Here is a 24,790-nt window from a genome sequence, read left to right as displayed (position 1 = left end):
TTGGTGGATAATGTTTTGTTAGCAGAATGATGAAAGTGATTAGATTCATTGTATTTTAAAATTAAGTCTACTTGATGCCATTGTCATCATCATCATTGTTTAACGTCCGTTTTCCATGCTGGCATAGATTGGACGGTTCAACTGGGGTCTGGGAAGCCAGAAGGCTGCACCAGGCCCCAATCTGATCTGGCAATGTTTCTACAGCTGGATGCCCTTTCTAATGCCAACCACTCCAAGTGTGTAATGGGTGCGTTTTACATGCCACCAGCACAGGGGCCAGAGGAGCTGGCATTGACCATGATCGGATGGTGCTTTTTATGTGCTCCCGGCATGGAAGCCCCTCAAAGCGGCACTGGCATTCGCCATGTTCGGATGGTGCTTTATTCGTGCTACCGGCATGTGGGTCACAACTGCGATTTCCATTTGATTTGATATACTTGACTCAATAGGTCTCCTCAAGCATGGCATGTCGCACACTGCATCTAATTCCTCGTGTTCAACTTCTCCCTCAATACACCAATGCTTTGTCGCACATCCATTGGAGCATATCAGCTTCGTTTCTCTCCAGCCTTTACCTGTCCTCTGCATTCAGGACCCACGTCACTGGTTAAAACATTTAAGAAATGTCACCACAACTTCTCATTTTCTACCAATCTGAAACTGTTGATTTTCATCCTTCTCTGCAGGTATTTATTCGGACACCCATCTTCTGAGTTTGATGTACAAAGGTGACCTGTGTAACTGGTATCTACAGTCATGTGGCACAGAAACAAGCCAAGGCGTCGACAGATCAATTGATGTCATATCCGAAGGAAGAACAGCTTTAGAAACATTCATCCAAATCACAGATGGACCCTTAAAGAACCAAGGTTGGTCATCAGAAAGGGCCAAAGAACTCCTTAAAGGTCCTCAATTTACTCGTTAAACGGATGCATAACTTTGATGGTTATTTTCGGCCCCTGAAACATGAAGATGGAGTTGAAGCAAATGTTTTTTATTCTGCCATCTGTTCTTCTATGACAAAGTAACAACATTTCAGTGAAATATTTGTAAATCATGTAAAAAAGAAAAAAAGGAGTGTTTGAGAAATGAGAAAGCCTTGTTAAGAAGGGATTCAACAAATTGAATCAATCTTGCTACATTACTGGTACTTAGTTATTTGTTGTTATTTAGACAATCAAACAGACCCATGATCAAATACATTCTAGCCATGACCATCTAGTATTTTTGTAGAGCCAAGATTACATTGTCCAATGTTTTTATTTTTTCGAGGTGGTAGGATATAGTTTAAGGGAGATTTGGCTGCTATTTTTAGCAAGTCAAGAACTTTATAGAAGCTCCTTTGGCTCTACTGTTATTTTGTTGACCTAAGCAAGACAAAAGGTTGGCTCTGACAGAATTTGAACTCTGAAGTTGAAAATACAGTCTCGGTCAGCTTTGAATGTGTTTGCTGAAACAGTAAAGTAATGGTTCTATCATGTTAATAGTATTTAATGTAACTTGTTAGTTCAAATCTCCAGTAATATAGTGTAGATGATTCAAATTCCTGCTTGTTCTTCCCTGCAACACTGGAACCTGTGTCTGTAAAACAAATGGTTATTAGACATTAAAATGTCTGTTCGTTGTTAGATTTTTTTTTTTCTGTCAGAGAAAAGAATTTAATTTTATCAAATATTTTGTTTATTAAATATATATCTATTAAATTGTTATGAACATTCATGGGAATATTTCCAAGCGATACCACTGCTGCCCTCGACTGCCTTGGTAACTGGGGTCTCACCGAGTTGTGGCTGCAAACCCTGCCAAGATCTCTGTGCCAGGAATTCTCCTGCAAAATTACAAAATACATTTTTGAGAAAATAAAACTATTACATCACACTATAAATTTGTGGTCTTTCATTGTATGATATAACAACTTTATGTGATTAAGTTATCACAGACAGCTGTGGCCTCTAACAGAAAATCTAGTATCAAAGAATATTGTTTCTGTATTTTAAGGATTTATTTTAAAATATACAAAATATTTTCAGTATTAATTTCAATTCACTGGCTGTGTGGTTATGGTTCTGAGTTCAAAACCTACAGCAGACATTCTGTGTTAACTCTGTTTGTCAGATGAGCAACATGTTCCACTTTTATCTCACTGGTGCTTTTTGTTGTTTGATCCCAGATTAGCCATAATTCAATGGACCAAAGATAGGAGAGGTTCCAGCCCATTTTTATTCTGACATATTGCATTCTAGACTACATTATCAAATGTCTTCATTTTCCTTAAGACAATAGAATGAGATTTGGCTGCTGTTTCTAGCCAGAAAGTGATGCCTGGAGAGGTTCCCTTATTGGCTCACTTCACTGTTGAATGGTTATCAGTAAGCTAAGAACACAAAAATTTAATTCTTCTGACAATATACAAACAACTATATCAACGCCTACTTGTTTCACTGAAGAATGGATATAAAATCTCGAAAAACGTGAACAAGAAAGTAAGAATATCTCAGCTAGATAGAGGAAAATAATCATTAAACCTATTACATTAATTATCAAAAACTTCAAGATATTAACAGGAACATCCGTAGACAAGGGACGTTACTCTGAACAACATTTCCTTAGACCATGATTAGGAAGAGCAACTAACTCTGTTATGACGTAGGTGTAATTAGAAAAATATCAATCGAAATGTAAAACAATATGGAAAATTTCTTTTAAGATATGTAAATATGAACTTTTATATAAAGTTAGAATTTGAAGAAATGAGAAATTAGTTCCAGCTGCACATCATGCATGTTTTGGTTTTAGCTGAAGCTTTAAGCACTAACAAACCACAGTATATATAAAATTTTACCAGAAAAAATTATTTTTACTAAATCTTGTCAAAACTTTTTACTGGCCATTATCAACTGCGATGTGAAAATTTATAAAACAGACCAAATATGGTCTGTTTTAAGGAGGAACTTTAGCGATTATACGATTAATGGAAACATTTTTAGCTTTCTACAACCAAATGTTTGACTACACTACATCAGAAATCTGTCCCCCATTAGCTTTGGTAGATCTTCAATTTCATGTTATGTGTCTTTGCCAATAGCATCACTGTTATTAAATGGTCTCCATCCTCTGTTAGGGTGTGGAAGTCTCTAGAATATAACATTTGGTATGGCTTGTTGTTTGCTCAGCACGATAGAAGTGGCAAGCAGAGCTTATCTTGCATCAAGCAACAACAGCAGAGCTGATGGAATGTATCCATGAATGTCTTGTGCTCAAGCCATAAGATGTTTTGAGCTTTGATATGGAAAGCCTGATGTATGAACCCTCATGGCAATCAAAAAGCTCCTTCTGCAGAGTCCAGGTTTTACTCCTTATGCATCATAACTAAATAAGTTAAACAAACCAACGGATACAAGTTAAAGAAGAAATAAACATACAAATATTAAAAATAACACCTCAGATATATTCTTTTCTATTCTAGGCACAAAGCTCGGAATTTTGGGGGAGGGGGCCAGTGGATTAGATCGACCCCAGTATGCAACTGGTACTTAATTTATCGACCCCGAAAGGACGAAAGGCAAAGTTGACCTTGGTGGAATTGGAACTCAGAATGTAAAGACAGACGAAATACCACTAAGCATTTCGCCTGGCGTACCAATGTTTCTGCGAGCTCGCTGCCTTAAAATCTCATATATTAAAATAAAGAAAAGAAGATCCTATCTATTATTTCTATGGATATGCAAATATTTTATTAACAAATAGTCGAGATCTGTCTGACTATGAATGCAGTTATTATCATCACTAAAATTATTCTTCATAAATATTATATGAATTCTTTAATTCATCCAACCACATTTGAAAAATTCTACTGAAAAAATTATTTAACTGATAGCATTTGCTTGAAATTCAGACAACCCTCCTCCTCCTCCTCGCCTACTACTACTACTTTTCCTCCTCACAGGAAACTGAAAGATTAAAATAAAAGAGAGTGACATTTCACACATTTAAGTGACATGTGATGTCAACATAACAATGACAAGAATATAAAGTGAATCAGAGGTTGTCAAGTACAAGAAGGGGATGGATAATAGGGGGGGGGGGGGGTAGAGAGAAAGACTTTTATTGGGGAAGGGGTATTTCTGATTTTTATCTACCTTAAGTTGACAGAAGAATTATTATTTGTTCTGTATATGTTTTTTTTTGACTGGTAGTAAGTAGCTGTGGGTTGCAGCCATACTGGAGGCGGAGTTGGCTGCACTGATTGAACTTGGGCTACATGTCTATTGCACGTGAGAGAGAGAGAGAGAGAGAGAAATGATGATCTTAGTTGGCAGAGGTGAGAGATGTCTGTCAGCATAAATATCAAAGAGATGTATAGGCACAGGTGCAGCTGTGTAGTTGAGATGCTTGCTTCCCAACCATGTGGTCTCTGGCTCAATCTCACTGTGCAGCACCTTGGGCAAGTGTCTTCTTCTACAGCCCCTTAACAACTAAAACCTTAGGAGGTTCAGTACATGGAACTGAAAGCAGCCAGTTGTGTGTGTGTGTGCATATATATATATATATTGTCATTTAACATCCGTTTTCTATGCTGACATAGGTTGGCTGGTTTGACAGGAACCAGCAGAGCCGGAGAGCTGCACTGGGTTCCAGTTGTCTATTTTGGCAAGATTTCTATGGCTGGATGCCCGTCTTAATGCCAACCACCTTACAGAGAGTATTGGGTGCCTTTTACATAACACCAGCACCAGTGGGGTTGCAAAGTAGGTTTCAAATCAAGACCCCTCTGCTGAGAGGGGGAGTGGAACTGAGAAAAGTGACTGTGTGCCAGGCAAGAGCTGAGAGTATGACAGAGAGACAGAGACAGCTGTCTTTCTTCAGAGAAGATACTTGGCTATTTCAGTAGGACTAGGATGGAGAGATTTGGATGGAAATATATATAGAGAGAGAGGGGGCCTACCAACAGGGGAGTTGTGAAGAGTGAGGGGATCTGCTTTAGCATGGTTTTTACAGCTGCTAGGTTAACTTCAAGATTCTTTGATTCCAGGTTTTGCTTCCATGCCTGGAATTTCTTCTCCAATTCTATTATAAGAGCACAATTATCAGCATAAAGTAGCTGAATGATTCGACAATACCTACATGTTCAGAACTCAACAATGTCAATACAAACAATTCTAACACTAGACCCTGGACCGTAAACCAGAGCTAAATTCTAGGCCTTAAACCAGAACTACACACATGCTCTTAAAACCTCTACTTATCTAAAGAGATGCACTTAACTACACCAGAAGTAAACATCTGAAAAAAAAAAAATAATTAAAAACAAACCTGCATCTTTGGCTTTCACTGTGGTAACAGAAAGTGCTTCTGGTCTGGCAATGATGGTGTCTGATGGTTCTGGTTGATTATCACTTTGACCTAATGTCCGTAGTTTTCCTGTGATCAATGACACATCTGTATTATCAAATGGGCCATCAGAAAGAGGAACATGGGCAATGGCACCTGGAGAGAGAATAAACAATGATACTGCAGGGAAACAAAACCTTTAACAATTAAAATATGTAAAATTTATAACAGGCCCCTTCAGTCACAGAACAATTCTTTATCCCAAAGGGTACGAATGCAAAGGGCTCATTTCATTTAGTTTTCTGTAGATGTATGGTAAAGATTTAACCAGACAAATAAATGTTGATATCTCATCTGCTTAACAGAACCTAGAAGGGTGAGTTTTCTACGACTGTATGTCCTTCTTGTCATGAACCTTCGTCTATTTGCAAGCAAGGTAAAATCTCTCCGTGGAAAACTGAAAATGAAGGACACCACTAGCATACCAGTGATACGCTGGCAACAATTATGCAATGTCAAAGCAAGGAGACAGTAATGTACAGAGACATGCATGTGTATATGCACACACACACAATCTCCCCCAAGGTTTTTTTTATATGGTGACCTCAACAGTACTAGTGGCATGAAAAAGGTATTCATTGCCCACTGTAAAGTGGTTGGCATTAGGAAGGGCATTCCATGCTGAAATTTTGTCAGTGAACAGGTCACGGCCTCAAAGCAGTGAAAATATTTTGGCAAATTAAATTTAAATGTTGAAGTGAATCTAACGGTTTTTGTGTGTTTTTAAATGGTTTATAAACACCTTCCATGCTGCAATTGTTAAATAATAATTGTAATACAAGAAAGTTAATTCACATACTCTCACGATGTGTTATTTCATTTTAATAAATATTCTGACTTTCTGGGTTCAATCCCTAGAAGAGAGCAACTGCTCTGTTTAAGTTGATATTTTGTGGGCCCATTAACCTAAAGGTTTGTCATCATCCTCATTTCATGCTTTCAAGGGCCAGGTGGAATTTGTTGAGGCCAGTTTTCTAGGGCCAGATGTCCTTCCTGTCACCATGTTCCCAAATCAGGTAAAATTTCCCCATGAACAGACATCAATTTATGAAAACAATGTCATCACAAGATGTCAAGATAAGCACACACACACAGAGGCTTCTTTCAGATTTTGCCGATCAAATTCACTCACAAAGTTTTGGTTGGCCTGGAACTTTAGAAGAAGGCACAAGCAGTGAGACAACCTGAGGCCACATGGTTGCAGGATTCTCAACCACACTGCCATGCTTCTACCAAGTTTACAGTCCAAGTATCAAGACCAGTACCAAACAATGTCCACAATTCGGTCATTTAATTCTCAAGTGACTCAGTCCACTCAACTGTAAATAGGCACCACAAGAAATTTCAGTTGACATTTATAAACAGCATTAGCAGTTTATAATAAAAGATGTTTCATCAACTTGTTCGGTTCAGTTCCTCTTTTTATACCCTGGACTTCGAGGGCCTCTTTCAAGCTCTGTTGCTCCTAAATACACAACTACATGAAGACACATATAAGGTGTATATAATTCTACAGAAGTTATACACACCTTACATTAGAGATATATAATATATCTTACCAGGAAGAAGTGGTCGGAAGTCAGTATAGTAATCACCAGTCCATTCTCGGGAAGAATTCAGTGCAATTTCAACTTCAAATGGTGTCACAATAGGCTTAAAGAATTCCTTAGAGTCTATGAGACTGTTCTCAGCACATGCGACTAAAACAAAAATGTCGATTTCTAAGAAATTGGACAACTTGGCAACATTGAGTTTCCCTACCACAAATGTGTAACTTTTTTTGTCTGCTTTCTTAATAATGGATTCCATTCTGTGGACACACTGGAGATAATCAGACACACCAAGAGTACCAACTACAATACCAATAATATTGGCATCTTTGATTCTTTCAATCATGTAATATCTTCTCATTAGTTTTTTGTTAATTAATGTTTCCTGACGAACTTCTTTTGACACTGTGTTGTAGAAAAATAGTGGGCATTTAGGAAATGAAAACATTAAGTTGGTCAGTAATAATCCTTCTTCACCAATGAAGAATATAGAATAGTCAGAAATGGTTGCATTATCAGGAACAGTAAATATCCGGCCACATATAGAGTGGTTTGAGAATCCCTCTTGATTTCCCTGGTCATTCTCTTCAGCTAATTTATCTGTTGGGACATTCAGTTTAGTTATCAAGACATTCTCATAGACGGTTATACCAGCTTTGAAATCATCTGTAAAAAACACAAAACAAGTCTCAGCCTCAATATTGTCTCGAAAGCAGAATGTTCTGCCATATTGCAACGTTTTAGAATAAATATCAAGAAATCGAACCTACAACATTTCAACTAATTACCAATATCAACTTTGGTTACGAACAACATTAAAATAACAACAGACCAGGTTGGGTAGCAAACTGGATGAAATACGTTCATCCTATCACACTCACAGCCTGCTTTCCACATTACACAACATTCACAGGTTACCATACAATATGCCACCATCAAGTTTATGCCATGACCATATCAGCACAATCGTCTAACATTGAAAAATACCTTAGGAATGAGAACCCAAGGCACCTGATGAAGGCTGGAAGGTATATCAGCCGAAACATTGTGTTAACAACAACCAAGATGAGGACAAATATCCGTCAAATGTAAATAATCCTTTTTCCATGCTAGCATGGGTTGGATGGTTTGACAGGAGCTGTCCAGGCTCCATGTTTGTTTCAGCATGGTTTCTATGGCTGGATGACCTTCCTAATGCCAACCACTTCACAAAATGTACTAGGTGCTTTCATGCAATACTAGCATGGGCGCATTTTACGTGGCACCAGCACCCATGAGCCTGTAATAATAATAATAATAATATCACCAACATAATACATAAATATAATATAGACATCACCAAATATAAGAACAATAATTACCAACAGCATGTGAGTATCTAACATCGTAATAGATGATGACCTTTGACATGGGATCTGGTATGATTTCTTGAAACTTTGCACAACAATCTTCGACATCAATAGAATATCTTCCAAATATATACAGAACAGGTAATCGTTTTGTTGGACTGAGACAAGTGTAGCCAAAATGTATGATACTATCAGCAGTGTAATGTTGGGCAGATACTTCATCGACACAGCAGCTGTTCGTAGGAATAAAATAGACAGAAATTAATTTAGATGGGCTGTAATTAAGATAGATAGTAATTAACTAAAATACATACATTAATGTAACACTGCGTTCTTACCTGTCTACTTGCCTTTTGTGCCAGACTAAGGGAAGTAAGTGAAATAGTTGGTAGTGGTGGCAGAGACATTGGTGTTGATAACGGTGAATGGAGAAAGATAGACAGAGGAAGAGGAAGAGAGAGGATTTTGAAAAGTGATAAATTAATAAAGAGTGAGAGTTGAAGTAAACATGGAGGAGAGAAAGTAGAAAGTCAAGCATGAAGAGGAAGGGGGAGAGGAAGAATATGAAGACAGCAAGAGTTTGTGATGTCAGAGCATCTTTAGTTATCCTCATTCCTGCTTGCTCTCTTTGCATTTGTTTGAAATATGTTTGGAAATGAATCTTGGTATATAAATATTGGTAAGATTAGTTGAAGGTAATAGTTTGCTACATGAATAAGAGAAAAATATCAAGATCTTCCATATATATATATGTCTGTCAGTATGTATGCAAACATATGTAAGCAGGGAACAGGTTGTAACTCAAGCCTGTTTGTAAACATAAGGTAATTGTGGCAATTATAATAAGAAACAAAACCCTTTGGTGGAAGGAAGTCAACATAAAAGAGAACTCACCTGCCATAAGACGTGTCTCCAAGAACAAATACCTTGCCAGAAACATTCCCATCAAGCCATGCTGTTATAGCAGCAGAGTCGACCAGACATTCATCAGGAAACTGAAGTGACACCTGGTGGTTGAGACAAATGAGAAACTGGTTAATACTATTACTTGCACACTTCACTGCCAGTATTATCAACACCCCTACAACTATCAGCACTGATGTCCCACCCAATCCCCACCCACCATCATTCCTCTCCAATCTATGCTGTCTTATAATGATAATAAATTTCAATCAGCTGATTGTATTGGAATTATCTCCCTTGCTTAAACGATCCCGGTGAGACTGTGTCTACTTATAACAACTACTAAAGCCACCACAGCTGATGGAGCAGATTCTATGTTGTCACTTGACTTGCACAAAATAACAACAAAATCTCCATAGAATCAATCATCTTAGTGAAGGACATGTATAATGTAGTGGAGAGGTTCTCAGTGAGAAACCAGGTCTACTTGAAAGAAATACAATTGTTACGGCAGGAACACCTTTCTTTATAGGTCTACTCAATCAGGAGAGCATTTCAGCTCCAAATTATTAAACCTGTCATTTTTAATTATCCAAAACAGTTTGCCTTTTTATTTACATTTGACGGATATTTGTCCTCATCTTGTTTGTTGTTAACACAACGTTTCAGCTGATATACCCTCCAGCCTTCATCAGGCTGGACGGTATATCAGTTGAAACTCTGTATTAACAACAAACAAGATGAGAACAAATATCTGTCAAATGTACATAATTCCTCATCTCTTAAATATATAACTGTATTAGTTTGCCTTACTCTTTGAAAGCCATTGTTTGTTATCCATTGCAGACATCTGACGAGTTCATACTTCTCAATAAGGTTAGTGCTGGATGTTGGAGAATGCAAAGAGGATTCCTCAGAGACATCTTTTTGGAATCGTACGTCATTGATACTACTGAATGCCACAGGGAGGAGGGGAGCATTTTCACTGTAAAAAGGAAAAGCATAAAGAATTAATAAAATACAAAAAATCAAACGTAGAATTAAAAAAATTGTCTTTTAATGCTTTTATTCTTCAATACCTTGGTCAGTCTACAAAGACGTAAGTTTGAATTGGAGAACAAAAAACTTACCCTTGGAAGAATGAAAGGTAAAGATGACCTCACCAAAATTTGAAGCATGTAAAGACAAATTTAGCTACCAAAAATTATCCAGATATTTTAAGGGCAACCTCAATTACAATTGGGTCAAAGTTGAAAAATTTCTTGAAGAAAAAAAAAGTAACTATCACCGATGTTCCAAACTGTCTCAACTTCATTAACAACTATGCTAACTAAGTTTTATTCCTGAAGATGATGCAATACTTGCAATGTAATCATTTAAAACTAGTAGGAAGCAAATAACAAAAAAAATCAGAAATTACTCATTTTGCCCCAACCTTTATATAAAACAACCCGTCACCTTTTGTGTATGTAAATAAAAATACAGTCCATTGTACAAAAACTTATTGCAGAGTACACACACACACATATATATATATTTGCTTTGTGTTTCGGTTTTGCAAATGGAATTAAAGTGGGTTTTTTAAACAATAGAAATAATGGTAGAGTTTTGGAGTAGTTCCACCGAAATACCGCTCTGCAATAATGGAATAATTTAGTATAGTTCATTGGAGATTACTTGCTGTGCATTTAAAGAGTGAAATTGGAAGTAATTCTTCATACGACACGCTAACAAGAAAGCCTTTATGTGATTGTTTGACCTGCTAGAAATAACAGCAAGGTCTCCCTTAAATTACACGTTACTGTTTTTTTTTAATGGTACATTGAATAATGCAGTCCTAGATTCATTATATTCGAATAAAGAAAAAATAAGACACATGGTCACGACTGGAACGTTTTTGTAATAAGAAATGTATTCGGTGAGAGTCTAGTCTAATAGCAAAACTGAAAGTAGACAAATCTAATTTAGTCTTAGAAAAAGAAATTATTTTACATTAACTATTTAGTTATACAATGTAATTGCTCGTTAGTTTTAAATTACAGCAGTTAAAAAAAAAAAAGAAACAAACTTACAAGGACTAATTATTTAGTTCGACACTCTACGGTCTGAGTTAATTCAAATTCTTCTTGAAACAACAAAAGAAATGGCGTAACTCGTGTGTACCGCTCGGCACAGCTCTTTATTTAGCTGTCCCTACTATGGACCCTCAAGCCTAAATAGGCTTATACAACAAGGCGGAGGTAACGAATACATACACCACCCGTTCTCAGCGTAACAAAAACCCTAACCCTAAACACCGGATGTACGTATTGTTTACTTTCGCCTACAACAGACCGAAAAGGGCTGCCCCTCCTTCTCAGGTGCTTTCGAAACCAGCAACTAGTGTGTACTTCTTTAAATATTTTTATCAGACGATGGTGGGCTGAAACAATGGCCCTTTTAGGGAAGTTTCTGAGATTGATGGGAAAAAGTTATCATTAAGCAAAAAGTCTAGCTTGAATGCTTGCTACAGAGCGGGCACCGCTTAAGACAGACGTCGTTCACTTGGTGATTATTAAACCGGGTGAGGGATGAAATGAACAAGCGAAATACGACGACGGGCTTCCATTGTCTCTGTTTACAAAAGTTTGTTTGGCCAAAGCAACCGCAAAGTGGAATCGAACTAAATCACACAGCCATGTAAAGACAATTCTATTGTTAACACAGTCATACACAAAACAATTAAGCAAAAGAAATACGAAGGAGACCCTACGTGGGCACTTGCGCTGGTAGAAATAGCAGCCAAAAACTTACTCAAAATACCTTCCTGTCATAAATGAAAGAAAAACGTACACAGCGAATAATGTTAACGAATAAATATATATAATACGGAATCATTACGGTTGGAACACGACTGACCACAAGTCAGTTAGATGATGGAATATGTAGAAATAAAGAATAACAAAATAGTGAAACAACCTGTCAACAGTTGCGTCTGCCATGTTGAGAAGCATGTGCCTGGAGAGCGGAAGCACTCAATGCGCATGCGTGATCAACTGTTGACAATTAAGGCGCCATTTACGATAAAACGAAGAAATTCAAGAAGAAGACCATATTCTGGAGTTACAACGAGAACAACATTATGTATATTAAATCAATTGTTATTGACGGTTTCAAGTCATATGCTCAACGAACAGAGATTAATGGATTCGATCATCTATTCAATGCCATTACTGGTTTAAATGGAAGTGGGAAATCGAATATTTTAGATTCGATATGTTTCCTTCTGGGGATATCCAACTTGTCACAGGTATATATTTACATATATACTCCTTTATTTCACTACATCTATATATATGTATGTATCTATAATTTATCACAGGTATATAGGTTATCGTTTATGTCATATAAGATCTATTCCTGTATCAGTCGTGTTTTGTTTCTATCTAACGGGCGGGGCATAACTACAGGGTTTTATCCCCCAGACTTTGGGAGGTCATAACTTTCAGAAAAATGAATATTTTTTAATGAAATTTTCTATGCATATAATATTTACTATGTAGAATCCGAATATTCAAAAATTTCCGGTGAAAGTGTTTTGGAATGGGGGTGGAGGACAATTTTCGGAAATTCCAACAGAGCCCACTTAAATTCTTCTTAACTTCCAGGAAAATCAATATTTTTTCGTGAAATTTTCTACAAATATACCTTGATGTATGTACATTTCGAGCATGTAGGAATTTTGAAGGAAACAACTGCAGGTTATTTTTGAGAAGCGTTCCCCACTCGGTGGTGTTTCGGAGCAAGTCGTCCATATTTGTTTCATTTTTCTCTATTACGTGCGTATGTGCATCCGTAGATTTCTAGACAGTGAAGAGAACCAGTCATAAAACTTTCGTTCAAAATAACATGCACACGATTTTATTTTTCTCAATAGAAGTAAATTCCAAAGTAAACGTTTCTAGTAGAGAAGTAGAAGAGAACAGGAGCAAAAATAGGAATATACACGCACGGTTAAATATAGAAACTATCACAGTGTCGCTTCCCGAAGAATTTTTAAATGTTAGCTTTCCGAAACTTTCTTGTTCAATCTTGCAAAAACACGAAGATTAAGAATAAACAGAAAAAGTACACAAATATATTTTACATACCTGTCGTATACGTCGGTTTTGTTTATAATAACATAAGTTTAGTCACTGTTTCAGTACGTGTTTGTGTTCTTCATTGATCTTATGTGAAATCTTGTATTAGTTAAAAAATGTTTGTTTAAACAAAACCGACGTATACGACAGGTATGTAAAATATATTTGTGTACTTTTTCTGTTTATTTACCTTACCTGATATTCTATGATATATTTAATCCACTCAGTTCAATGATTATTATTGATATATGTAATTACTGTTCTCTTTAGGTTCGTGCTACCAACCTTCAGGACCTTGTATACAAGAGTGGCCAAGCTGGAGTTACAAAAGCTACTGTCAGTATTGTGTTTGACAATTTAGACAAGAAGCATGGTCCTTTAGGCTATGAACAATATGATGAAATTACTGTTACTAGACAGGTTAGTATTGGTTAATATATATATATATATATCATCATCATCATCATCCTTTAGCATCCATTTTCTATGCTAGCATGAGTTGGACAGTTTGACTGGAACTGGTAAACCAGAGAGCTGTACCAGGCTCCAGTCATGGCCCATGTTTCACTGCCATGTAGCATGGCTGTTCATACACATGCGTCATACAGTCTTTCACAACTTCCATGTTGCCATGAGTTGAACAGTTTAACAAAATCCAACAGGTCAGAGGATTGAGCCTAGCTCCAACATCTGCTTTAGCATGGTTTCTGCAGCTGGATGTCTTTCCTAATGTTGATCCCTTTTTGAAAAAATCAAACACAACATATATAAGCAAAAAGAAAAGAAAAAAGGCTAACACACACACACACACCTGAATACAGACAAACACAGCCCAATATGTACACTCAAGCCCTAATTAATATTCCTTGTACCTTATAAATACTTCACTTTTGAATTATTCAGTTCCCCTTGTATTGTACTGCTGCTCTGCCGTATATCAGTGTGTTTCTTTTTATTATGCAGGTTGTTATTGGTGGCCGTAATAAATACATGATCAATGGAATGTCAGCTCAACATAAACGTGTCCAAGATTTATTCCAGTCTGTCCAACTCAACGTCAACAATCCTCATTTTCTTATCATGCAGGGTCGTATTACCAAAGTTCTGAATATGAAACCACCAGAGGTAAATACAATTTCCTTTCACTGTTGTCATTGCTAGATCAGATGTATTTTGGTTTCATACCTGGACATAGAACTCAGGATATCATTTTTCAGATGAGACAACTGCAACGGAAGCTGCTTGCAGCTAAGAACAAACGACTCTTATCTCAGAATAAAACAACCTTTTATAGAGTCTCGAGTACTTTAGCCTGGAAGATGATGCATTCACTGAATGGTCTAGGAGAGCAGTTCAAACCATATAAAGATCAATACCAACAGTGAATTCAGTGAAGAATTCATTGTAGAACTAGGTGTTCATCAAGTTCTGTCCTTTCGTCCACTTCTGAAGCTGTAATACCAGAGTTCATTGTTATGTGTGAAATGTTAGATATCTGTGTTTGTTTTTGACAATCTTATGTTATTCTGTCACTGTTTTTAGATTTTGTCAATGATTGAAGAAGCTGCGGGGACACGTTTGTATGAAACCAAGAAGGAATCGGCCCAGCGGACAATTGAGAAGAAAGATGCCAAACTGGCTGAGATTGAAAATGTAAATATCTTGTTTGTGTTTTCAATTATTGAGTCTCTTTGGATTGGGAACAGAACCGATTTTAGTGAGGGAAAGATGTGATCAACCAACCTAGGAATATTATTGTTAGAGATATTTGTTGTGTTTGTAAGTGCAAACTAACAAAGGAACTTCTACATGAGTACTCGACCTGCTGAAAATAACAGCCATATCTCCCTCAAATTAAAGTCTTAAAAATAGGAAACCAGCATTGGACATTGGATTATGTTGTCTTTGATAATATGCTATGGCTGAATAAAAATTAGGATGGTCATGCCTGTTTAATCATCCTTGATCTGGAGCTAAATAACAACATTGCAGATATGTAAAGTTGACCACAACATAATTGGACCTCGAAATGTGGAAGGATTGAACCGAAAAGCCAAGTGTTTAGTGAAGCATTCGACCATGCACTACTTCCTCTTTGTTTATGACTTCAAAGTGTTTTATCCATCTGAGGTTTGAGTCTAGTTGAAACCATAATCTCTTGTGTTTGGTTTGTAGTGTTTCTTTAATATTGTAGTTTTTATTTTTCTAGTACAGTTTGAACTCCTCCCCACTATGTTATCAATAGTTCAACATTTCAATCTCCCAACCATCATTTCAGAAACTGAGTTGGTTGAGACAGAGGTACTTAGTTTTATAGATTCAAATCTCATCACAGCCTACTTATTTCCTTAGACATTATAAAACCAATACCAGTAATACATTGGGGATCATTCAGCTGACCATATTAGCTTTGTGCCTTCTAAAAACAAAAAATTATAATAAAAATATAGTGAACCAATTATAAAATAAGGTGGTGTTCTGAAAGAGTTGTTAATGTTTATATTTGATGTTTTTTTTTTTTGTTGCTAGATTCTACGAGAAGACATTAACCCAACCCTAACAAAACTGAGGGAAGAACGGTCTTCATACTTGGAGTTTCAGAAGATCACCAGAGAACTGGAACATTTATCTAAACTCTACATTGCTTATCAGTTTATGTGTGCTGAGGTATGGTTCTCTCTTTTCCTTCTCTTTGACAGGACTGAACCTGAGACCACATGCTTGTGAAGTGAACTTCCTTAACTACACACCCATGACCTCACTTACTAAAATATAAATTTTCTCTTGTCTCCATCTTCTTAAGCTTATTATATATCATTATAGACCTTATGTGTATCATAATATATTTATGTATAAACACGAGTGTCTATACTAGGGCTGGCCAACCTGAGGCCTGCAGACTCTTGTCTTGCAGCCTGCTTGATACTTTCGTGAAGTATTCAGTTTAATTTCAAAATAAAATTGTTTGTGTAAAACATTTGTTTCAAAATAAATTTAAAATTTAAAAGTGGCAATAAAGCAATGGCCTACAATTTTATAATTTTAAACAGACGAAAAGTATGAAAAATTCTTGATTCTGTAATTTGATCATTTGACTATTAGTGCATAAAGTAAACAAGCGGCCCTCAAAACACTTTCTCTGATTAAAGAGGCCCGCAATGTAATTTGCGTTGGCCATATGCAGATATAAAAGCATGTACACATCGTTTATTTATGTTGCCTCTTGTCCTTCAGGATCGAAAGAAGAAGTCTGCTGATGAAGTGGTGGAAATAGCTGAAACCATTGGAAAGTTAGCAGAAAAGTCCAAAGAGGTAAGAACCATGTATTTTTACTTTATTGTTTTGTCCAATCCAGTAGCAGTGGTGGCAGTAACAGCAGCAATAGTGCTGGAGTCTTTTTTCTGTTGCTGTTATTATCACCACTGTTGGCATATATATATATGTGTGTGTATGTATGTATATATATATATATATATATATATATATATATAGGATCACTGATGATCTAAATGGAGAGGTATGGTGGATTAGTGCTATAATTGGTCATCCGTTAGGTTCCAAGTTCACAGCTGAGGCTGGAGCTGGGGATCCATATTTGACTTCCGTGTTCGCAGGTATACATTAAAGGAAAAGGACCTCAAAAACAATTTAATTAACCTTACCCTAATTAAATTATTATCAATGACTTAAGGTACTTGTTCTCCCTTGGTTTTGATGTCCTTTTCCTCTCATCATCATTGTTGTTTAACGATATTTTTCATATCATTTTTTTTCTTAGGTTAAAGAATCAATACAAGTTGCGAACAGGCAGATCCAAGAATTAGAATCTAAAAAAGAAAAGGTAAAAAGAGAATTGCTTTGTGTGAATGTGTGAGGATAATGTCACCTCATCTTTGACAGGTAATTGAAGCAGCATTGAAAGCTTCCTGATGCAGTTTGTCATAGACCAGTCAGCCTCATAGATCTTTCTAAGCTGTTGACAGCAAAGTTTTATGGTACACAAATTGGATGTTGTAACATTTCTGTATTTCACAAGAGCATCAGTAGTGTAAACATCATGTTGTGTGTCCACACTGGAACTTAAAACTCACAAAGGTAGCCTGACTTGATTGTAAGCTTTAAAGTTATTGATTAGGATTGAGACTTTATGGCTTTGAACATGGTTCCTTAACATAATTTACTGGGTCAGTTTCTACCTGGAGCATGGGCAGTGTTATAATATTGTGCATATAAAAATACAGTTAGGTTAGTGTATTGTTTTTGTTGGATTAAATGTAGCAGTGTTAATCAATTTGTTATATTGTCTTGGAATTAATTGACTTATGACATAATGCAAATATGAATAGATTTGTGATGTGGCATCAGTGTTAGAATTACTATTTTGACAGTGTGCCACTGCTAACAGATGCATTGATTTGTGCCACTGCACCAGTGTTAGAATTAATATATTTTGACACAATGCCAGCAATTTCGTGGGGCAGGGTAAATCAATTACATCAATCTCCAGTGTTCAACTGGTACTTATTTTATTCTTTTCTAGTATGTAGGTACAAGGCCTGAAATTTTGGGAGAGGGGGCCAGTCAATTAGATCAACTCCAGTACGCAACTGGTACTTAATTTATCAACCCTCGAAAGGATGAAAGGCAAAGTTGAACTCAGAACGTAAAGACAGACGAAATACTGCTAAGCATTTTGCCTGGCGTGCTAACGTTTCTGCCAGCTCGCTGTCCTTGGTACTTATTCTATTGACTGTGAAAAGTCTGACAGGCAGAGTTGACCCTGGCAGCATTTGAACTCAGAATGTAAAGTCAGTAGAAATGCTGCTAAGCATTTTCTCTGGTCTGCTAAGGATTCTACCAACTTTTGCAGCCTCACTGTTAGGATTTATATTAATGTAAAAGAGGTGTTGATATTTTTATATAAAAATAATGAAGCGAAGAACAGAACTCTGATTTGGCAACCAGTTTCTTAATTATGAAGAGTAACATTTCAACCAAGTTTAATTTGATTGGACCAACTGCTAGAAGATCCCATCTCTGCTATTGTTTGGGCATTTGTTGGGTTTTTTTTTTTAATGATGATTTATAATATTTTTAATTGATTTATAGGAAAGTGGAGAAGCCTTATCGAAAGTACAGAAAAACTTGTCTGATGCCAATGTGGTTCATGCCAAAATACTCAGTGCTCTTGATAGTAAGAAAGAAAGTATGAAAGCTGAAGAGAAAAAGAAGAAATCTTTGCTCAAACAAAAGGAAGATGTAAGTCGTCTTCTTCTTCATCATTTAACATCCATTTCCCATGCTGGCATGGGTGCCTTTTATGTAGCACTAGCATGGGTGATTTTAATGTGGAAGAAGCATGAGTGCCTCTTATGTAGACCAGCACAAGCACCTTTTTAATCCATAGTTTAAACCCTTGCCTTTTCTTTCAGATCGCTGGTCGTTTCATTTTCGAAATCTTGTTTCTCTTTCAACCACATTGTGTGGATTAAGCATTCAGGTTGAGAGTTCACCTCTCCTACAAGTCTGTTGTGTTTCTGGAACTGGACACTGTAATCTGCTTGACCTTAATTCAACTAGCTGTCTATAAGAATGGGTTCTGCCGCAATAATCCTATCCAGTGGGAGATTTATCTCTCAGTTCTTTAACAAAATCTAACCAAAGCTCAAAACTAAGATTTAAAAGTCCTTTGTTTTTTTGTTTTTATTTCTGCAGCAGATAATTTCTTTAATATACAGAAATAATAACAAAATGATGGCCAGTATTTGTGATTTTAAGGACGGAAGTAGCCAGAAGTAGTATTGTAACAGATTGAATGCCTTAAAATATTTAGTTTCATTCCTTGTAGTAATGAGTTCAAGTCCTACTATGGTTAATTTCATTTTGCATCCCTCCAAGGTTGGTGCAGTTTATGTTCCTTGAACCATTTATGCAGTGAGAGTAAGGCAGTGGCCACAAAGCTTTAGATTTTTAGCTCCTTGAACCAGAAACCAGACCTGAATGATTGCGACAGAGGGGACTGTTAATCTACTTTTGTGTGGCTGTTGTCACCTCAGCTCTATTGGGTGGGGGTGCTGAGGAAATGATCAAAGTAAGGCCCACTTTGGAAGGGTTATTAAATTGCTGACATGTACAGGCTGTGTGTTCAGATTCCACTGTAAATATTGAATTGTGCCAGAGCTTGTATTTCTGTGAGGAAGGGACCAAATTTAGATGCAATTCTGGAGAAAACTATACAAAGTGATTGTCTGTCTGCTATTTTTCCTTTGTCTATCCTATCCTCATAGAACACCAAGACAATTGCTACTCAAGAGAAAGACCTGGAGAAGATTCTGTCTGCCACTGAGAAACTTCAAAAGCAGAGTGTTGAGGATGCTGAGGACTTTGCTGCCGCCCAGAAACACTTCCATGCTGTCACTGCTGGTCTCTCTAGCAACGCTGATGGAGAAGCGGCCACCCTCAATGAGCAGCTCTTAAGTAAGCATTCATTATAATCTCCATTAATTTCACTTGGCCTTTCGTCCTTTTACGGTCAATAAAATAAAGCACCTGTCAAGCATTGGGGTTGGTGGCATCAACTAACACCCCCCTCTCACAACAGCCAGTGGACATATCTGGCCACATTGTCATGTCTCCTTTTGTATTCGCGTTGTGCAAGCTTACAGCACTCGCTAGCAATATGGCTTTTGCTTTCTCCCTTCTCAGAGCACATCCTCCCCTGTGGCGAGTCAGTGCTTTTATCAATGTGATATTTGGAGTACTTTGCTCTGAGCCAGGATAGTGCTATCGATGAGTAATTGATCCTCCGTTCCTCTGTGCTTACGTCTACACCTTTTTCGTTCCACTGGTAGTAGGTCGTTCTCATCTCGGTACTTATAGATGCTGTTTGATATGATGCCCATCATTAGTTTCTACGTCAATGGCAAACAAGATATTGGTCGGAAATTTCCAACCACATTCCCTTTGGGTCCTCCTGGCATAGTACCATTCTTCCTTTTGTCATCCAGGCCAGTACTTGGATGTCACTACTCAGTTATTGTTGTTATTATTATTATTTCCAGCTGCAAAGAATGAAATCAGTAATAGTGAAACAGAAATAAAACAGGCTGAAATGAGGTCAGTAAAAGTTGTTCTTCTCCTTTCTCTTCTAAATTAGTAACTTTATGTGGAAGCAATCTTATCAATAATGGCTGAAATTGTATTTGACCCTCTAATTATTAACTGATGGGGAGTTGATGACCTGTGTTTTCTGTTCACCTGTGCATTTAGTATATGTTCGTTTGTTTATTTTGTTTGTTTTTTTTTAATTATATATAGGTATGTAAAATTTTTCGTTTGTTATTTTTTTTATTTAATCATCCGTCTTTCAGTCATCCATCATCTTTAGTTTTCATTCTTTAGTCGTTTGTCTTATCTCCAGTCTCTTCTGTCATCTTACTCAGATTGAAACACAGCCAGGACATGTTGAAAAAGAAATTACCAGAACTGAAAAAGACAGAGCAGAGTTACAAGAAAGACCAAATTGAATACAATAAAATGCAGGACAGTCTTGATAAGCTTCAGGTGGGTCACACTCAAATATCTTCCTCTCTCTTCATCCTCATTGTCCTGCAAATAATTATTCGTACCTTCTTAAATTTTGATTTCAAATCCCACTGGAAGTTTCTTATTCTGCCAGGATCAATTTGATTGTCTTTCTGCCCTTAAAATGTTTGGCTTTTGCTCCTTTTAGAGAGTTGGAGAAATACCTTGTGGTATTGTCTGGCTCTTTACATTCTGAATTCAAATCCCGCCAAGGCTAACTTTATCTTTCATCATTCCAGGATTGATAAGACATTAGTCAAGTACTAACGTCGGTGTAATTGACTTACTCAGTCTCCTCAAAATTGTTGACCTCTTGCCAAAATTTTGAAAGAATTATTATTTTTATTGTCATTATTATTATTTTTAGATGGAATTAAAGAAGCTGAACTATGATGAAGAAAAAGTGAAGACTATCTCTGCTGAGAGAAAGCGCTTGTTTCAAGAAGTCCAGGAACTTCAGGAAAAGACAGAAACACTTGAAGCCAAGTATGTCCACCATTTCTAATGTTACCATGCTCATATCATCATCATCATCATTTAACGTCTGCTTTCCATGCTGGCATGGGTTGGACTGTTTGACTGAGGACTGGCAAGCCAGAAGGCTGCACCAGGCTCCAATCTGATCTGGCAATGTTTCTACAGCTGGATGTCCTTCCTAACGCCAACCACTCCGAGAGTGTAGTGGGTACTTTTTATGTGTCACCGGCACAGGAGGCAGTTAGGTGGCACTGGCATTGACCATGCTCGAATGGTGCTTTTTATGTGCCATCTTTGGATACAGAACTGTTTCTATGCTTGTTTTCTTTGTTATATTTATGTTTCACTTTCTTGCTTTTGCTCTTAAAAAGTACCGAAGCCAAAACAGACTCTGGAACCTGGCATAGCCCTTGGCCATACCAGTTCCTGTGGAGCCATCTAACCCTTGCCACCATGGAAAACGGACGTTAAATGATGATGATCTAGTTCAGCTGTATTTGATTTGAAAATTATTTGTTACTTTGTTTGAACTGTTTATTTTATATCTCTATATTTGTTCATGAAACAAAAATTGAACGCATTGGTACAAGGTAAAAAAAAACCCTACAAACTATAGCCAGCTGTGTATAACACCCTGTATGTAGCCATGGCAGTTTCTAAGATCTCTGTATTAGTGTGTATAACACTATACATAGTAACAAGTTTCTAGTGTCTACACCTAACTATACAACATCCCACACATTGCAGGGAGAGTTTGGTGTACTTATTGACAGTTTTAAATGAATCTTAAACATGTGCCAGGTTATATACACTTGTGCATAATGTTTTGCTTGGGGTTCTCCATTTGTACACAGCGCATCTATTTTTATTTCTTTGCCCCTAGTTACATCACACACACACACACACATACATGTGCATGAGGGTGTGTGTATAATGTGTAATCTCTCTTGCAGATTTCCTCAGCTGAACTTTGATTATAAAGACCCTGAGAGAAATTTTAATCGAAATACTGTCCATGATCTTCTCTGTAAACTTGTCAGGGTGAAATCTCCAGAGACTGGTACAGCTCTGGAAGTAGTTGCAGGAAGTAAGGTGAGTTCTTTGTAATATATATGTATGTTGTGTGTGAGAGAGGAGGAATTTGAAGTTATAATCAAGTTATGTTTATATACAATTATTCTCTTTCACCAATATTGAATCCTTTCAATCAGTAATTGTTGCCATGTAAGTTGCAAGACAGGAAAAGAACTGGAAAAGGGTGGGAATTGAACTTTCAGCAAGGGAACTTATAGAAGATAGTCAAGGAAATGTTCCTGTCCTCTGGTGGTAGACTTGATCTGTTACTCAGTTTAACACCTTGTGCTGGCCTTTTGCTACCTTTAAAGGAGTCCAGTCTGTTGTAAGCATTTAGGTCCAGTCTCCAGTGACAGTATAACTGCCTCTCTTCCTCCCGAGGAGTCATGGAGGTCCTAAAAACGATCACGGTTACTGCCCTTTCTCTCTCCTCCCCCTCCCCCCGGCCCCCAAATTACTCTATCATTACATGTGATAGGGATTAGCTCTTGAGGTTGTGGGGTTGATAAACATGTATGAATGGAGACACGATGTGGTTATTTGACCTATTGCTATTTGTACAAGAATAGAAACAAGACATTTATGTGATGTGGCTTTAAAATAGAAACTTGATTTCATTGTTGTCTTAATTTAGAACAACACTTAAAGTATTAATTCTTTTGCTACCATATTTGGACGTTAAAATACAGTCTTTGTGTCAATTAATTTCGAAAATGATGAAAAACTAAATAAAATATCTGCCATTATTAATACAGACCTTGGAATATAAAGTGAGGGAAAATTTTGATGGAAGTCTTTCAATTTTGATCACTTAAAACTAGAAAGCATGTATCATAGAAGCAAGGGTGGTCTTATGTGGATTGCTGTTGAAAAGGTTAAATATTATTTTGTTTGTTTGGTTGTTGTTAATTTGTTATTATTGTATTCTATCTTACAGTTGTATAATATTGTTGTGGACAATGAAATTGTGGGCAAAAAATTGGTTCAGAACGGTCAACTGAAGCGGCGTTATACAATAATTCCACTGGATAAGATAGTAAGATCTAAAATTCATCCTGATGCTGTTAAGAAAGCTGAAAATTTGGTATGTATCACTGGTAATGATGTTGTGGTTGATGGTAGGAGAGAAACAGGGGTCTCTACTGATGTCCACTGGATGATGGAGTGGACTATTAATGAATAGGACATGGAGGCTCGAGTACATAGTCTGGACTATGTCTCTTCATTCTATATCATCTTAATTATTTTGAGAGTAAGGATGCTTCAGAGAGTGTTGTACTGGGCAGACAAACTGGGTGATTGAAGGTTTGTAGCCTGTGATTAGTATTGTCCTGTCTATAACCCTGGGTATTCTAGGTGTTAGTAGGCAACACAAGAAGGTGTAACTCTTTACTGTGAACAGTCCTGGCTCTGAAATTGAAGTATGATTCACCAGCATGGAAAGCTGAATTTTATCTCACATGCCAATCTACCTGTCACAAACCTGCACTCTCTCCAGATGATAATTAATTTTATGGATTCTGATGATTCAGAATATAATAATTAGGATTAATTTACCGTTACACTTTTTAAAATTTCTCTCATTAAATTAACCTTTATAATACAATCTGCTGATATTTTAATTAAAATCTCAACCAAAATCTTATTAACATGAGTACTAACTAATGTGAGGTTGCAATCTATAAAAGTTCCATCATAGTGTCATGATGTAAGAACATTTTTGCCAAATTGTGCTCTGAAATATCTGTTTGATATTAACCGATGAATCACAAGGTTTAATTATTATTTATTTTAATGTTGTTTTGGATGTTTCATCAACCAAACCTAGTAATTATCGACTTGTTTATTAATTAAAAACTTTTGTTAATTTTGTTTTAGGTTGGAAAAGAGAATGTTCACACAGCTCTCTCTTTGATTGGTTATGAGAGCGAATTGTCTGCTGCCATGGAATATGTGTTTGGCTCCAGCTTTGTCTGTAAAAATATGGGAGTTGCCAAAACGGTCACTTTTCATGAGGCCATCATGAAAAGATGTGTAACACTAGATGGGGAGTCATTTAACCCCGCAGGAACCCTTACAGGGGGTAAGGGATTAATTTTTCTTTTTTTCTTTATTTTGTTTTGTGCTCTATTTAGAAAGCTTGCCAATTTACCAAACTTACAGTTAGAAAGCACAGTCAGATATTCTCTTGTTTTTAAGATTTGTTAGTTACCTCAGGGTGGGGGTGGTGGTGGAAATAAACTAGGTTTGAAGATAGATCACATTGATCGAGTGGCACATCAATAATACACACACACATTATATGCTTGTCTGTAACCATGTTGAGGATGATAATTAATGC

At 36.8% G+C, this 24,790-nt stretch overlaps 3 protein-coding genes across 9 annotated transcripts in view; 2 read left to right on the top strand and 1 right to left on the bottom strand.

Moving 5' to 3' along the window:
* LOC106876282 (RAB7A-interacting MON1-CCZ1 complex subunit 1) overlaps window positions 1-1,885 on the top strand; it is a 69,608-nt gene extending 67,723 nt beyond the window's left edge. For all 5 annotated transcript variants that reach the window (XM_089359021.1, XM_089359020.1, XM_014924775.3 and 2 more), the window contains exon 7: window positions 687-1,885. In XM_089359021.1, coding sequence (XP_089215147.1) covers window positions 687-925 — 239 coding nt within the window. In that variant the 3' untranslated portion in view covers window positions 926-1,885. The remainder of the gene's footprint in view (window positions 1-686) is intronic.
* Window positions 1,257-12,284, bottom strand: LOC106876281 (2-(3-amino-3-carboxypropyl)histidine synthase subunit 2). Of its 3 annotated transcripts, none has more exons than XM_089359017.1 (7): window positions 12,152-12,284; window positions 10,007-10,178; window positions 9,185-9,297; window positions 8,303-8,523; window positions 6,951-7,607; window positions 5,314-5,487; window positions 1,257-1,581 (listed from the first exon to the last, which is right to left on the bottom strand). In XM_089359017.1, the coding sequence occupies exons 1-7, from the start codon at window positions 12,184-12,186 to the stop codon at window positions 1,481-1,483; spliced, it is 1,473 nt and encodes a 490-aa protein (XP_089215143.1). In that variant the 5' UTR covers window positions 12,187-12,284; the 3' UTR covers window positions 1,257-1,480. The 3 variants fall into 3 exon arrangements, with proteins under 3 accessions (XP_089215143.1, XP_014780260.1, XP_089215142.1); XM_014924774.3 differs by lacking the exon at window positions 1,257-1,581 and adding an exon at window positions 1,658-1,828; XM_089359016.1 differs by lacking the exons at window positions 1,257-1,581; window positions 12,152-12,284 and adding exons at window positions 1,658-1,828; window positions 11,987-12,122.
* The window catches only part of LOC106876280 (structural maintenance of chromosomes protein 2), a 27,425-nt gene continuing 14,865 nt past the window's right edge, over window positions 12,231-24,790 (top strand). Inside the window, exons 1-15 of the mRNA XM_014924773.3 lie at window positions 12,231-12,482; window positions 13,585-13,734; window positions 14,278-14,439; window positions 14,857-14,967; window positions 15,844-15,981; window positions 16,549-16,626; window positions 17,093-17,155; window positions 18,424-18,573; window positions 19,602-19,791; window positions 20,376-20,430; window positions 20,757-20,877; window positions 21,266-21,384; window positions 22,329-22,467; window positions 23,387-23,533; window positions 24,328-24,532. Coding sequence (XP_014780259.1) covers window positions 12,315-12,482; window positions 13,585-13,734; window positions 14,278-14,439; window positions 14,857-14,967; window positions 15,844-15,981; window positions 16,549-16,626; window positions 17,093-17,155; window positions 18,424-18,573; window positions 19,602-19,791; window positions 20,376-20,430; window positions 20,757-20,877; window positions 21,266-21,384; window positions 22,329-22,467; window positions 23,387-23,533; window positions 24,328-24,532 — 1,996 coding nt within the window. The 5' untranslated portion in view covers window positions 12,231-12,314. The remainder of the gene's footprint in view (window positions 12,483-13,584; window positions 13,735-14,277; window positions 14,440-14,856; window positions 14,968-15,843; window positions 15,982-16,548; window positions 16,627-17,092; window positions 17,156-18,423; window positions 18,574-19,601; window positions 19,792-20,375; window positions 20,431-20,756; window positions 20,878-21,265; window positions 21,385-22,328; window positions 22,468-23,386; window positions 23,534-24,327; window positions 24,533-24,790) is intronic.

This window comes from Octopus bimaculoides, chromosome 10, assembly GCF_046866305.1.
Source record: "Octopus bimaculoides isolate indiv1 chromosome 10, ASM4686630v1, whole genome shotgun sequence".
Lineage (NCBI taxonomy): Eukaryota > Metazoa > Mollusca > Cephalopoda > Octopoda > Octopodidae > Octopus > Octopus bimaculoides.
This window is presented reverse-complemented; position numbering and strand designations above follow the sequence as displayed.

What these genes read in the sequence shown, in the direction of transcription:
- LOC106876281 (XM_014924774.3), bottom strand. Translation starts at nt 12,186, where the DNA reads ATGCTTCTCAACATGGCAGACGCAACTGTTGACAG. An exon ending in GGAGACACGTCTTATGGCAG is followed by an intron (nt 8,524 to 9,184) that starts GTGAGTTCTCTT and finishes TCCTACGAACAG; the next exon opens with CTGCTGTGTCGATGAAGTAT. An exon ending in CTTCCGACCACTTCTTCCTG is followed by an intron (nt 5,488 to 6,950) that starts GTAAGATATATT and finishes TTCTCTCTCCAG; the next exon opens with GTGCCATTGCCCATGTTCCT.